This window comes from Lactuca serriola, chromosome 8 (genome assembly GCF_051521515.1).
Source record: "Lactuca serriola cultivar US96UC23 chromosome 8, Lser_US96UC23_V15, whole genome shotgun sequence".
Lineage (NCBI taxonomy): Eukaryota > Viridiplantae > Streptophyta > Magnoliopsida > Asterales > Asteraceae > Lactuca > Lactuca serriola.
Genome location: NC_136415.1, coordinates 42,107,182 through 42,123,408, shown reverse-complemented (window position 1 = coordinate 42,123,408; position 16,227 = coordinate 42,107,182). Strand labels below are relative to the sequence as shown.

Sequence of the window (16,227 nt, the reverse complement as noted above, 5' to 3'; positions counted from 1 at the left end):
TGGGAGCATAAGTGTTATGTTTATAATAATCATCGTGATAGTGGGAGCATAAATGTTATGATTGTATGATTATTAAGGAAAGTATTGCAAGTTGGCAATATTAATTATAGAAAACAAGAGTCATTCTTTGCAAAGTTGTAAGGATGGAATAGTTGTTTTGCTATAATTAAGGGAGAGAATATTATGCTTCATTTCAAATCTGAAGGCTTAGGTTGTGGAAGGTTAATAAAATTTAGTCAAAGGTAGATAGTGTGTTCTTAAAATTTCAATTATGATTACAACATTCCTTTTCACAATTCGAATTTTGAGAACATAGCAAATAAAACATTATGCATCGTGTCCCATACGCTTCGGGTATAGGATCGATTGCAAATGCTTTAATGTTTGACCATTCTAAAATTTTCCAAATGTCTAGCGCATTTAGAGGGAAAAGGGACTAGAATCGGTTTTGACTAAAATAATTAAACAACTATCAAAGGACAATCCAAAGTTCGACGAGGATTGGTTGCTTGTGAGTAGTTGGAAGCATGGTATTGAATGGACCATATCGACATTATTATGAATAGAAAGGATTCTATTAAGAATGAGTTGTCATATGGAAATTATGGAAATGTTTCCATATTGGATGGACCATATCGACATTATTATGAATAGATAAGATTATATTAAGAATGAGTTGTCATATGGAAATTATGGAAACGTGTCCACATTGGGAATTAAATATTAAATGTCTAGATTAGAAACTTTTATACAAAAGGATGTTCAAAGGAATGTACTTTGAGTGAGAGACATCATATCTAAGGAATTGTCTTGTAACAATCTCCGATAGAGGACTTTGTAATATCATTGGCAATAGTCTTTGTGACTTTGGTGCAGTGACATTACAAAAGGATCATTGCATAAAATGTTAGAATCTAGCATATTCTATAAGTAGCAAGAATTTGATATTCTTTCACTTATGAAAAAGGATTTGGAGTTATGAAATGAGAATGATTGGAAGTGTGTTCAATCTGATCTATTTCACAAAGTAAGAACCATAGGTAAACATTGTGTGCACGCTAGGAGCGTGGGACAAGTGTAATAATTCAAGTAAGAAGTTGATTACCCGAAATGAAAAATAATGAGTAATCGATATGGTGATAAATAAAAGGTGTTTTGTTTATGCTCAAAGGTTTGAGGCCATATGGGATTAGTATTATTCTTGTGTTTCACTTTGCATGTTTTGACTTCCTGAATAATTTAATTGGTTAAGAACAGTCAAATTATTCAAACGGGCCACAGTCGTTCATATGTTGGAAGTAGGTATGAATGAAGACTGTCGTGAATTGGTGTGTGGATTGTCTAAAGAGCATTAGACATAAGCAAATGTTTGCTACAACGTTCATGAGTGCTTATGAATATGATTTGAGCATTGGATTAAACCCACGCTCACTTGGATCACTCCATGAAATTGTATCACGAGTGATTGGTAAGACGATAACATCTTATATTCTTGAAACCAAGATGTGTGAGTTGTATCTTGCGAATCGGTTGCACATTGATAATATGTAAACGCACTAGTAACTTGGTGTTATAAAACATATTGTTGTGTGTGATTCGGTGAGTGAGTGCAAGCAAGCATTGTATCAAAGTTTATCCGTTCCTTTTATCCAAAGTAGGATAAAAGCGATATCTTTGGGCCCCTCGATGATTTTGTGATGACAAACGTAAATGCTCGGCCGGGGTAGGGCTAATTTGATTTGTTCAATTAGTCAGTCGTCATAAATCGGGAATCGAGATATAGTAAAAAGAGAATGATTTGAAATCGTATCTCATATGATATCTAGAATGGAGGAATATATGATCCCTTATCTAAAGGACACGTGTATCTGATAGGATCAGAGTTGACAGCGGCTTTGGAAAGCTACGATTGCAGATTAGGATCTGAAGTCATACGGATAATAGTTATTAGACTTATCCAAGTGGGAGACTATTGGATTAGTGTCTAAGTCCATAACTATTTTGGTATGTACTTGACCCGATGGTGCATGGTCCTTTTGGGTTGCCTTCACCAAAGCAACTTGATAGGATGAATTATGGAGAGAAAGGATTAAATATGATTTAGTAATATATTATGAGAATAATATATTAAAGGAGAAATCATATTGGTTAATTAATATTAGTCAAGAATTAATTGGTAATTAGTTTTGTGACTAAAAGAGATTAATTAAACTTAAGGGACTGGAATTGTAATTATAAGATAATTGCAATATGGGCTATGGATTGTCTTAAAGGAGTGGACGAATTCTATGGGGAAGCCCATAAGAAATCATCCAAGGCCTTAATTAAATGAGTCCATGGGTTGCTTAGGGCTTAAGCATCCAATTTAGGGTTTCCTTATTAGATAACCCTAATAGCCTCACTATATATGACCCTTATGACCCAAAAACGTGGTGAAGCTTTGTTCTAGGGTTTCACACGTTTTTGGGCAGCCTCCATCCTCTCTCCTCTTCATCCTCTTGCTTATGATGTTTGTGAACCATTAGAGGAGTGACATTTGTGACTCTAGGCTTTCTAAAGTCAATATAAGGAGATTTGGGATTGTTATTGCTACATAACAATCAAGGTAACATCTTAAACCTATTCTTATGTTAATATGATTAATTGTATGCTAGAATTAGGGTTTATAGTCTTGGATAACTTGCATGTACAATAGAGAAACCTAGATCCAAGCATTAGGGTTTGTATGAGCACATAGGATGTTCTTAGGACGAAAACCCATCACTTACATACAAACACAATCACATAACATATCAAATCACAGGATGTCAAACACATGTATTATAATCACATGATGGGCTGGCCTTGGTGCCTTAGACCTATTTGTATGGTGAGGAGACTCACCTCTTTCTGCTGAATACAATAACTGCTCTTTTAACAATCTAAACCTTCCCAAGCTGAATGATAATATTAATCAATGTTAGAACTTTGGTTAACCAAGGGAATCCAACTCCCCAACCCTTCCATAAGGCCTAATATCCATCCTTTTCTAATGGGCCCAAAGCCCAAGTCCAAAATCCTTAATGGGCTTCTTGGCCCAATAAAGGCCCAACACTAATTACATGGCCCAAAACAATTATATGACTCATAATTCCCAGATTATACCAGGCCCAATAATCAAATGAGGCCCAAATAGCCTAGGGGCCCAAAACAGGTTCGACCCATCTACATTGCGTACGCTTGGCGTACCATCTTGGTACGCGTCGTGTACTTGGACATGGGACTACACCCCGAATACACCGAGTTACGCCCAACGTACCCTCAGTTTAAGCACTTTCCCCATTAAGTGCTTAATACTCGAGTCCTGTACGTCCAAAATCCAGATCTAAGTCTATAGAGATGTCCTAAGGCATAAAGTTGGCAAGTTTATGCCTTTTCATGACTCAAACACACCCAACCTCTCCATTAAGACCTTTCCAAGGTCTTTAACCCATGCATGAGGCCAAAGCTCTCTTCAAGCTTCCATTTTTATGGTATTAAAGGACCAAAGGACCTCAGATCTGTCTATCCCTTCTCCTGGAGTTGGTTAACTATCAAAGGTGGTACAAAATCATCCAAAAAGGGGCCAACAAGAAACCCTAGCTAGATCTAGAGTTTAATATGGAAAGGTGCAAGATTTATACCTCAATAAGCTTTGCAAGATGACTAAGATGCAGGATCTTGAAGCACTAACTCGTTCCAAGCTTGTAAAACCACCTCTTCTTCTTGGAATAAACACTAAAAGAGTCACAATGTACTTATCTAAGCTCAAAATGGTCTCACACAAGTTCTCTAGAGTGTAAGGGTGTTCTAAGGCAGTGGAGGCTCTCTAGGGCTAAGTCCAAGGGACTTAAGGTCGTTTAAATAGGTCTCATGTATGACAATTAGGGTTTTGAAGCCCTGACACATACACTGGTGTACGGCTTGGTACGCCCAACGTACCCCTAGATCCTCCGCGACCAACCAAATGTAGTACGCTAAGCGTACACTTAAGTACGCCCAACGTACTTAAGGGATCACTTATGCTAAAATGAATTTCTTGGGGGTCTCGAGACATAACAGATTTAGGGTGTTACATGCGTCAGGTACTTCTAAGGATCACGGGAAGGCGTCGCCCTGATTGTAGTTTTGAAATATGAACAATTTTTTATATGAGATTTGATGATTTGACATTGTGACATTTTGTGTTTTATTTATTGAGACAAATGTGTTTTTAAATTGAAAAAAATTGGTTTGAAATTTTATGTTGTTACAAGTTGGTATTAGAGCCTTGGTTTGGTGGATTAGGATGCATCTCTGGGTGTGTTTGGACTCAAACTGAGGATTTGAGAAGAGTTTTTTTAAAAGAAATGATTTTTCTAAAACAAGAAAGAGTTTTAAGAGAAAATGAGCTGGAGCGGTGGAGTTAGTGATGATGAGATTCGTAGGATGATTCACGACGAGGTGGCCACAGCCATACGAGACGCTACTCCAGAGATGTTTGGGTCTATTAAGACCAATTTGATTGAGACATTTGACAAGCGATATGCTGCATTTTCTGAGGCGGCTGCTGCTGTAGCCACCACAACTGTCACTGCTGCCAGGCCATAGGGAGGTGACTCGTTGCTGTACCGGGAGTTTAGAAACACGAAGCCACCAAAGTTTGATGGGACACATGATCTGATTGTTGCAATGAGGTGGATTTTTGATATCGAGGGGTGTTTCTACACTTTTTCATGCCCAGAGCATTTGAGGGTATAGTTTGCGCTAAACCAACTTCACTTGGGAGCGAAGGACTGGCGTAAGTTTGTGACGACCAGTTTTACTCCTACAGAGCATGTTTTAGTGACTTAGGAGAGGTTCGCTATGATGTTCCGAGTTGAGTATGTTCCCCCGGTGGAGAAGGAACGGTTAACCCAAGAGTTTTTGTCTCTCAAGCAGAAGACAGAGTCAGTGACTAAGATTACATGGATGTTTCATGAGAGGGAATTATTCTGCCCTGAGCATGTGTTGACAGAGCAGGCACGTATGTGCCGGTATTTGTGCATTTCGAGGACGGATATTCGCGAGTTCATGGTGAACTCATCTTATCGTACATTTGTTGTGCTTCAAGCAAATGGTAGGCGGAGGGAGATCGAGCTGGAGACTCAGCCTAGGGAGGATGCAGAGTCTCAGGGGAGATATCGGAGGTCGGCACAGTCATAGTTGGCAGCTAAGCAGGCTAAGATCGTTGATTCGAGGACTAGGGGCCAGAAGGGCCGCACTTGTGGAATGTATGGCAAGACTCACGAGGGGTCGTGCTGAGCGGGGATTGCTACAAGTGTGGCAAGTAGGGGCATATGGTGAAGGATTACACCAAGGGGTTTGCAGTTTGTTTCCACTGCAACCAGAATGGTCACCGGAACCAGAAGGTTGAGTGCCCCCAACTTTGTCAGGGATCAACACAGGGATCTGCACCTGCTGCTTTGCGTGCTGCTGATAGTCGGCCAGTGAAGGCCGAGGTTCCGAGGGCTAGTGGTAGAGCTTTTCAGATAACATCGAAGGAGGTCCGCGCATCACTTAATGTCATGGCTGGTACGTATTTTCCCATTTATCTAATTGTTTTGAGATTTATTGTGCTTATTATGTGTTCTATTTACGTACATTTCTTGTGAGTTCTGTACCTACTTAGTGTTATTCGACTCGGGTGCGAGTCGATCCTTCGTGTCCTTATCTTTTAGTCGTCACATAAGTATCTAGCATGAGGCGTTGAGTCGACCTTTGAGGGTTTCTATAGTTGATGAGCATGCGGTTTTTGCTACTGATGTGTACCGAGGGTGTGTGTTGGAGATTTTTGGTGTCGAGTTTTCCGATTGATCTGGTACCGATTGCGATGAGGGATGTCTGTGTCATCGTGGGCATGGATTGGTTGAGTCGTTTTGGAGCCGTGATCGACTGCGAGCATCAGTTGGTGACTATACGAGACCCTAGTGGGGGAGTGCTTAAATTGTATGGCGAGGGTACTATATCGGGGTCAGCTTTATGCTCTGCTGCCAGGGCGAGGCAGAGTCTACAATAGGGTTTTATGGGTTTTCTAGCATATGTGTCGGATACACGGGTTGCTACCGAGAGACTGAGTTCTTCTGCTGAGGTTCCGATAGTAAGAGAGTTTCTAGATGTTTTTCCCGAGGAGTTACTGGGCGTGCCTCTTGAGAGGCAAGTGGATTTCCGAAATGATTTGGTTATGGGAGTGGCACCTATTGCCAGAGAACATTATCGCCTTGCACCTCCAGATATGCAGGAGTTATCCTCATAGCGCTAGGAGCTGTTGGAGAAGGGATTTATCAGACCGAGTTGCTCGCCGTGGTGAGCGACGATCCTTTTTGTCAAGAAAAAGGATAGTTCACACCGGATGTGCATTGATTACCGGGAGTTGAACAAGTTGATGGTAAAGAACTGTTATCCACTTCTGAGGATCGATGGTTTGTTCGATCAGTTGTAGGGGGCGTCTTGGTTTTCCAAGATCGATTTAAGGTCAAGATATCATCAGATGAGAGTCTGTGAGGAGGATATCTAGAAGACGGCCTTTAGGACTCATTATGGGTACTACGAGTTTGTGGTGATGCCTTTTGGGCTTACCAACGAACCAGAGGCGTTCATGGATCTTATAAACCGAGTGTGCAGTCCCATGTTGGATCGATCGGTGATCGTGTTCATCGACGATATCTTGGTGTGTTGAAGATCTAGGGAGCAGCATGAGGAGCATTTGAGAGAAATTCTTAGGATTTTGAGATCGAAGAGAATGTATGCCAAAATCTCCAGGTGTGAATTCTGGTTACGAGAGGTCGAGTTCCTGGGACACCTCGTTAATTAGAATGGGATATTGGTTGACCTGGCCAAGATTGAGGTAGTTATGCGATGGGAAGTGCCGAGATCCCCATCCGAGATCAGGAGTTTTCTGGGATTGGCCGGCTACTATCAGGGATTTCTCCAAGATTGTCGTCCCCCTCACCTGGTTGAACCGGAAGGGTGTTACTTTTATTTGGGGTCCCGAGCAGCAGGCCTCATTTGAGACACTTCGCCAGAGATTGTGCAAAGCCCCATTGTTAGCCCTTCCTGAGGGAGTAGAGGACTTTGTGGTATACTGCGATGCATCTATATCAAGGATGGGCATGATGTTGATGCAGAGGGGGCACGTGATAGCATACACGTCGAGGTAGTTGAAGCCTCATGAGATAAGATATCCGACCCATGATCTAGAGCTGGGGGAAGTGGTGTTCGCCCTCAAGATCTAGCGCCATTATCTGTACGAGGCTCGGTGTACCATATTGAGGAACCACAAAAGCCTGAAGTACCTCATGGATCAACCCAACCTAAACATGAGACAAAGGAGATGGTTGGATGTGGTGAAAGAATATCACTGTGAGATCCTGTATCATCCGGGCAAGGCTAATATGGTAGCCGAAACCCTGAGCCGTAGAGCTGAGAGTGCTCTAATCTGAGATGTGTGTATGAGGATGACAGTGATGACTCCAGTCTTAGATACAATTTTAGAGGCCCATTTAGAGGTCGTAAGATTGGAGAACCGCAACAGGAAGCGGGTGATTGGGCATATGTCTGAGTTTGTGATGGATAGTCGTGGTCTTATGACTTTCCGAGGGCGGATTTAGGTGCCCTATACAGGCGGAGCTCGACGTATATTGATGGAGGAGGCGCATAGGTTGAGATTCTCGATCCATACTGGGGCCACGAAGTTGTATTTGTACCTGAAAAGGGATTACTAGTGGCCCTGTATGAAGAGGGATGTGGCTTGGGTAGTTAAGAGGTGCTTGACTTGCCGTCAGGTTAAGGCAGAGCACCAGCGTCCACATGGTCCATTGCAGCCTCTGGAGATTCCCCAGTGGAAGTGGGAACATATTTCTATGGACTTTATCACCAAGTTACCTAGGATTGCGTGCGAAGTTGACGCGATTTGGGTGATTGTGGACCGGATAACAAAGATCGCCCACTTCCTCACCATCAGTGAGAGTTCTTCTGCAGAGAGATTGGTCGAGATTTATGTGAGGGAGGTAGTAGCTCGGCATGAAGTGCCGACCTCGATAGTGTCAGATCGAGATTTACGCTTTACTTATAGATTCTCGAAGAAATTTCATGAGGAGTTGGGTACCCGGTTACACTTCAGTACCGCATACCATCCGCAGACAGATGGGCAGAGCGAGCAGACCATTCAGACGCTTGATGAGATGTTGCGTGCATGTGTTATCGATTTTGGAGGAAGTTGGGACACTTATTTGCCTTTGGCTGAGTTTTCTTACAACAATAGCTATCATTCAAATACTGGTATGCCTCCCTTTGAGCTTCTTTATGGGAGAAAGTGTCAGACTCCCATTTGTTGTGGAGAGGTGGGACAACGAGTGATGGGTGGCACTGAGATAGTGTTGAAGACGAATGAGCAGATTCAACAGGGAAGACAGAGGTTACTCACGGCCCAGAGTCGCCAGAAGAGTTATGTGGACAGGCGACGATCCGAGCTGGAGTTCCAGGTCAGAGATTTTGTACTCCTGAAGGTATCCCCTTGGAAAAAGATGATCTGATTCTGGCAACGGGGCAAGCTGGTGCCCCGATACATTGGTCCTTTCAGAATGACCGCCAGAGTGAGTAAGGTAGCTTACCAACCAGAGCTGCCTGCACAGTTGAGTCAGATCCATAACACCTTCCACGTGTCTCAATCGAGGAAGTGTGTAGCCGATGAGACGACAGTGGTGCCATTGGATGACATTCAGGTGGATGCGAGCCTGGATTACATTGAGAGGCCGATTGCGATCGTGGATCGAAATGTGAAGGTTTTGAGGAACAAAGAGGTGCCCATGGTTCAGGTCCAGTGCCAGCATCAGAGTGGGTCCCAGTTGAGTTGGGAGCCGGAATCTGAGATGTGGGAGCAGTACCTAGAGTTATTTCCAGAGCAAGACTTCGAGGGCGAAGTCTGATTCTAGTGGGAGAGAATTGAAACATCCGGACTTCCAGGTATATTGTTTATTTATGTTTTTGGGAAGGACTATTGAACGACTCGACGAGTTGGTGCTACAACTCATCGAGTAGGGTCGTGATGTGCCACATCGATTAATGATCTACTTGACGAGTCCGATAGCCGATTCGCCAAGTAGACGCTGTGAAGCGACACCCTAAATCCCCAGGTTTGGGGGCCTATTTAAGGACACTTATAGCCTCATTTGTGGCTCACCAACTGTTACCTTCACTGCGAGAAAACCCTAATCGGCCATTGAGTTAAAAGAGAGTATTTTGAGCTAACTTTGAGCGTTTAGTGCATCTTTTGAAGAGAAGGGAAGGATTCCAAGTCAAGGGACAAGAAGGGGCTGTTAGATCTGTGGTTATTTCACCTTAGAGCTTCTGGGAAAGGTATAAAGCTTGCATCTTTCTCATTTTGTTGAGTAGATCTCATGATTTTGGGTGTTTAGGGCTCTTTCCATCTAATACGAGGACTTTGAGTGTTTTGAGTTCATATAGAGGTTTGGACTTCAGATTTGGACCATGTGAGGTCCCTAGAGTCAAAAAGTCCCTACTTTATTCAACCATAATAAGGCTCTTAAGTTTAAAACCCTTAATAGAGTATTTTTTGGCATTTCAAGTCCTAAGTGCCATGCATGGACGTAAAGCTCATGGCTTTACGTGATAAATGGACCTTAATAGTTTAGATCTAGAGTTTGGGAAGGTTTTCTGCCTTGAAATCATCTAAATGAGAAAAGAGTCTGAATGAACTTGCGGAGTCGACGAGCCGAGTTGACGAGGCAGTTAGGGTTTGTCTCGACGAGATGGCCATGCTATAGCTCGGCGAGTTAGGGTTAACTCGATGAGCTGGACCTTCATGAAGACTTCTGAGGGACAAGTGGACTCAAAAAGTCACATGAGTGCACTCGGCGAGTCAGGTCAAACTTGGACTGTTGAATCGAGTTTAACTTCTGTTGACTTTAGGGTTGGTCAACATGAGTAATGGGGACCATGGAGGGGTAAAATGGTCTTTTGCCCATTCCAAGAATTTGAGAGAAAGAAAGAGATATCTTTGGTCTAATTAGGTATGAATAGAGTATTAATTAGAGATGGTTATCCTATGTATTAAGTGGAGGCGAGTTCGAGATTTCCGAGCATGAGAATTTTACTTACTAGCTTACGAGGTGAGTCTTCTCACTATACTTACCATGAGTGGTATCTGTGTGTGACTGAGATATCTTATGTTCTTATTTGTGTAGTGTGCTACTTTTCATTTTGTCTTTGTGGTTTATGCTTATTGTTATGAACTTATTGAGTTAGGGTCGGAGGGTCCACCCTAGTTGTGGGACCGGAGGGTCTCCACTAGAACACATTGACTAGAGGGTCGTATTAAGTTAGCCTCAAGTGGCTAATGTGATGTGTGTGGTATTTTAGGGAACTCACTAAGCTTTGTGCTTACCGTGTTATGTGTTAAGTGTTTCAGGTACTTCTAAGGATCACGGGAAGGCGCCGGCCTGATTGTACACACATCAGCGATTGAGTTATGATTTAGAGGATCCTGGAGTATTTAAATATGAACAGTTTTTGATATGATATTTGATGATTTGACATTGTGACATTTTGTGTTTTATTTATCGAGACAAATGTGTTTTTAAATTGAAAAAAATTGGTTTGAAATTTTACGTTGTTACATAATGGATTAAGTTAATGCATCTTATGTAACTTAATGACTAATAGTGGTGTTAGGAAGTCCATATTGGTTGTCCTAATTTGTACTTATAGAGGCCATCTTTTTTAAACGGACTTGAGATGACTTAAAGTGTGGTTAAAATCTATGTTGGTGTTATGTTGTACAAGATGTGGTACATATATGTGTAGTACGTGATGTGTAACATAAGCATGATGCCCAAAGTTAAGATGTCACCTAGGAATGCGACACATTCATAAGCATAACACGACACTTCACCTGTCACGTAAAACCTACTGTTTTGAAGTCAGATTTATTAATTTGAGGATACTCTTCCATTTGACCTAATTTCAATTGCGTTCTTTCTATAAATTGATTGTTAATTGCCTAATTATTCATATACTTGTTGCATTTCAATTGTTAGACTATGAGTGTTTTAGACATATATGACCCTTGATTTGATTTGGGTGATTGAACTCGTGTGTTTAATGAGTTGAAAATTAATTATGTATTTGTGTTTGGGGGGGTTGATTCGATAATGATGGATCGTCATCATTTACTTTAAGTGAATCGACCCCATGTATTTCACTAGGAAAATCCATTGTCAAACTTATTTTGATGTATGCCCAAGTTGAAGTATTCGAGATACTAGAGGTGAAGGACATTTAGAAGGCCCAATGATGTGAGGAACATATACCTAATAATACCTCACTTTTTGAAACTATTAACTTGAATGCTTTTGGGACCGTTTATTTTCCACAAAACTTTATGAAATTCTGTCGTTTTTAAAAGATTTAAAGCATGTTTTAAATACCATGTTAAAATCACCCAACAAGAGGTGTTACATGAATGATTTTAAAAATGAATGTTTCTATATTATATTTGGATGGTTTTGTCAAAAACTCGATTATTTTGTATTAGACTTAAATGATTTTAAATATTTATATTTTGATAAAAAAAAATACCTAGAAAAAAAAATCTTACAACATAGGACGACAAATCGTCGTCGATAAAATGTTTTCTATAGCGGCAAAGTATTTAGCATTGATGTTTGAGCTATAAGCAAAAAGCGAAATGAAAAACCATGCAGCAACGACATGCCGTTTCCAATAGTCTATAGCAACGACAAGGGTAATGATATAGGGATTTTGTTCATCGTTGGAGGTTACATTTCTTGTATATAACAAATAATCTAATAAATTAAAAGGGATAAACTGCAAAACGTAGCAACATATTTGACTTTTGTTATCAATTTATGTAATATGCTTCATTTCATGCTAAATAACAATGAATCTACATGTATACTAATAATTATTAACACGTTTACATTTTTCATACATGCTACCGATATGGTTAATAATTGTAAAATAATTTTTTTAGTTACAATAACAACATACTTACGTTTTTTAGATGCAACTAAAATATCAATGTACTTAGAAGTTTTATGGATAACATCAATTTGTAACAAGCATTGCATAAGGTTGAAGTTATATATTGCTATTATCAATAAAAGTATGTGAGTATGCTATTATTATCGATCAAAAAATAAAATTACATTGATATATATTGTATAAGAAATAAAATGTATTTCTCGAATTGTTAGTGAAAGAAAAATATGATGTTCCTTTAACAACAAAGTAAATATGTTGCTCTGATAATTTATTCTAAAAGTTGTCAATAAAAAGAATAACTAAAACAAAGTTAAAAGAATGTGTCCAAAACTAGTGAAGCTCACAGAAATTTGCCTCAAAGGAAATGAAACCAAGCAATCTTGAGCGTGGCCCATACATCCGTCAACAAATCTCTTTGTTGATCACCTTGAAATCCATTAGAGATTTGTGACCAAAATCACTTCACATACCAATGGATACATGCATTGGAACGTTAAACTTTAATGAAAAAGAACAACCCACCAACTCTTTGATTAGTGACTACCATTATATTCTATTTTTATATATTTGCTTTTGATGGGTACCAAATATTATACAATAAGCAAGAAACAAATGATGGGCCCTATGCTATAAGATATATCTCCTGAAACAGGACCCACAGAGGGAACACAACCAAAGAAGCTGGAATTTCCACGTGGCCCTCTGAAAGACTATCTCTATCAAGTCTTTAATTTGAATCGTTTCGGATAACACATAATAGAACAACGATGTATACTTCTTTTACCGACATGTGACGTTTGGGCAAATTGCAAATTGACACTTCATTTTGGCGACGCAATTTGACACAGATTATTGAGTTCATTAACATGTGTATCTGTTACATCGTTAAAAAAGCTGTATATGTTAATGACCTGTGGCCTTATATTTTCTAAATAAACCAAAAAAAGAAAAGATTGTAAAAATACTTTAATGGTACAAAGAGACAAAGACAATAGCACATATATATATAGAGAGGGCGACCACACACAACTTGCAAAGACAACCCTCTTGGGCAAATTTAATACCAGCTTTGTATTATAAAAAAGATTCATATATGGAGGGTTTCACATCAAATTTCCATAGTCGTAAACCTTCATATTCTTTCATAGACATCGATCAAAGCATGGAATTCCTCAACCAATTTTCAGTCCAATATGACAATCCAAACTTGAATTCTCAGAGCTTAATGGGGTTTTCAAATGACAATTTCTTGTATCAACAAGTATTACCACCATTTGATCATCAATTCGTTCAAAGCTTTCAACCAGTTTCTCAATATGAAAAAAAGAATATCATGGTGATTCACGAGCCTGTTGCCACAGGTCCAACCATAAGTGGGAAGAGAAAATCAATGGATGTTTCAGCAAGCAGCTCAGGGAATTCATCATCTCACCCAGTTCCAGAAAATGAGATTAATAACGAAAAGAAATACCAGGTATATAAGAATTGTAGCTTTCACTGTTCAAATTTAACATATTTTGCATGCGACAAACGTCGTAAAAATGATATAGTTTATTTGTAGCAAAAAGATCACATGCATGGTAATTAATTACTTTCGTCTTTCTAGGACTTGTACTTAATTAATACTTAATAATTTTCTTGATTTCATTCTATATAGAATTCCGGAAAAGGAAAGAGAGTTAAAGCGAGTGAAAATGAGGAAGCACCAAAGGAAGTGGTACACGTTAGAGCAAGAAGGGGCCAAGCAACTGATAGTCACAGTATAGCCGAAAGGGTAAGGTCAAAAGTTTGGCTATTTATTCAAAATTAGCAAAAGTAACACTACTATCTAGAAGAAAAGTATATAATTGTACATAAACGAATATTTTTTATCACATTTTGTCAAATATATACAAAAACTAAGCTTTTCTTGCTATATGGGTTTAGGTTAGAAGAGGAAAAATCAACGAACGTTTGAGATGCTTGCAAGATATCGTCCCAGGATGCTACAAGGTAAATTTCTAAATAGAATCAATGGTAAAATTACATTTTCAGCATATTTTGCTAGATTTTACTGTACACGTGTTTCTTTTTTCCTGAGATAACTGGATTACTTGTGTATATATTTACAGTCGATGGGAATGGCGGTAATGTTGGATGAGATAATCAACTATGTTCAGTCGTTGCAAAATCAAGTGGAAGTGAGTTATTTGAACCCAAATGATTAATATATTTTTGAATGATTTGTATTAAATTTTTTTAAAAATAGAAAATACTTTAAATATATAAAATAACTCAAATATTTGATGTGTGTTTCAGTTTCTATCTATGAAGCTTACTGAAGCAAGCATATTCCACAGCTTCGATTCGTCAGACTCCAAACAGATGGATATATTACAGGTAATTTATATAGAGGGTTCTTTTAATAGTATTGGAATGTGTTTTTGTTATTTGAAATGATAATAACAATTAATTAGTTTTCAAGTAATCTAAAATTAAAATAATTAAAATAATTTAATAACTAAAATGTGGAAAAGGACAAGCTCCTGTATTAATAAATTATTAAAAAACAAAGTTGAGCTATCATAGTAAGCTTATGTATATATTATCCATTATTTTATTATTATAAAAGGTTACATGGTTAAAATGAGGATAATATAGTAATTTTCTTTCATTGTTGGAGGTATTATTGCACTCGTTAACAAAAACTAATTCTTTGATCATATCAGATAATCAAAACTAATTCTGATTTTCTAGAAAACAAACTAATCAAAATTGACAATATTACTTTACTCAAACACTGAAAATTAAGTAATTATTAGTTATTACTTTAAATCACGATAAGTGGATACACAAATTGACAAAATACATCCAAATAAACTCTTATTTGACTTTTAGTTATTACAATAATCATATTAAAAGTAACTTTGTTTCATAAATGATCAATTATGTAATTATTTAAAACATATTCGAGTAACGTAAAATACTCTCATCAAATTATATGTGAGTTTTATTATTGTACATATATTTTATCGAAAATGGAATATAATAATTGAATATTATATGGTACCTAAAAATTTGGTAGTTAATGACAAAATTTAATCGATGGCAGATGGGAAATGCTACTCAAGGAGTGAAGATGAAGAGATTGGAAGAGAGAGGGGAGATTGGCCCAGTTGACCTGAGTTTTGGCTCTTATCCTTCATTGCCATACCACACAACATAAAAGAAGACCCCTCTTGTTCCCTACACATACATACAGCTTGTATTATTGTTTCTACACATACCAAATGTAACCATTACACAGCTATTGAAATAAAATAAATGTTTGCAGCATGGTACATAAATTTGGTTTATCTTTTTTATTTATTATTATTATTATTATTATTTTTATCTTACCGGTGGTAATAAAATGAGAATTTATAAGTTTGGTCATAAATGTTAGCATTCGTATTGTATTTTGTATAGCTCGGACCATGTCACCCCACTCTTGTATAGACCATTTAGAGCATCCATAATAGAGAGTCAATGGAAGAATGAGTTAGCAAGTCTAGTTGTCATTCAATGCATAAAACTTTACTTATTGTGAGATGTCACCTTAACATTTAATTAATTTGCAGTTCAATGGTCATTGAACTTTTCAATGGAAAAAATGAAAGTTTTTTAATTCTTAATTAGATATTTAAATATGTTCCATTGAACTTTCTAAACTGTTATTTATGGAAAAGCGACTGATATATATATATATATATATATATATATATATATATATATATATATATATATATATATATATATATATATATATATATATATATATATATATATATATATATATATATATATATATAAAAGAAAGTTACAATGTGGTCCCTACACTATAAAAGACATATAAAAGAGAGTATAAATTAAACACCACTCGGTATGAGCATGAGATTTGAAAATATTAAAATTGTCCCGAAAGTTTAAAATTTACTTAGTAGGAAGACCCTTAGTAAATATCTACAAATTGATGAGTCGATGGCACGTGCAAAACATACATTTTCCTAATGACAACACGTCCCCTAACAAAATGTACGTCTATTTCCACATGCTTGGTATGTTGATGTTGTACATGGTTAGAAGACAGATACATGACACTCACATTGTTACAAAACACAATTGTAGCTTTACATAATGGACATGATA

General features: G+C 38.0%; 1 protein-coding gene across 1 annotated transcript; it reads left to right on the top strand.

The window, feature by feature from the left end:
- The first annotated feature begins 13,084 nt into the window (after positions 1–13,084).
- LOC145071254 (transcription factor bHLH77-like) lies at positions 13,085–15,375 on the top strand. Its single transcript, XM_079018168.1, has 6 exons — positions 13,085–13,534; positions 13,718–13,834; positions 13,987–14,052; positions 14,172–14,240; positions 14,359–14,439; positions 15,152–15,375. The coding sequence occupies exons 1-6, from the start codon at positions 13,154–13,156 to the stop codon at positions 15,263–15,265; spliced, it is 828 nt and encodes a 275-aa protein (XP_078874294.1). The 5' UTR covers positions 13,085–13,153; the 3' UTR covers positions 15,266–15,375.
- The last annotated feature ends 852 nt before the right edge of the window (positions 15,376–16,227 follow it).

What these genes read in the sequence shown, in the direction of transcription:
- LOC145071254 (XM_079018168.1), top strand. Translation starts at nt 13,154, where the DNA reads ATGGAGGGTTTCACATCAAATTTCCATAGTCGTAAACCTTCATATTCT. An exon ending in ATAACGAAAAGAAATACCAG is followed by an intron (nt 13,535 to 13,717) that starts GTATATAAGAAT and finishes CATTCTATATAG; the next exon opens with AATTCCGGAAAAGGAAAGAG. An exon ending in AACAGATGGATATATTACAG is followed by an intron (nt 14,440 to 15,151) that starts GTAATTTATATA and finishes AATCGATGGCAG; the next exon opens with ATGGGAAATGCTACTCAAGG.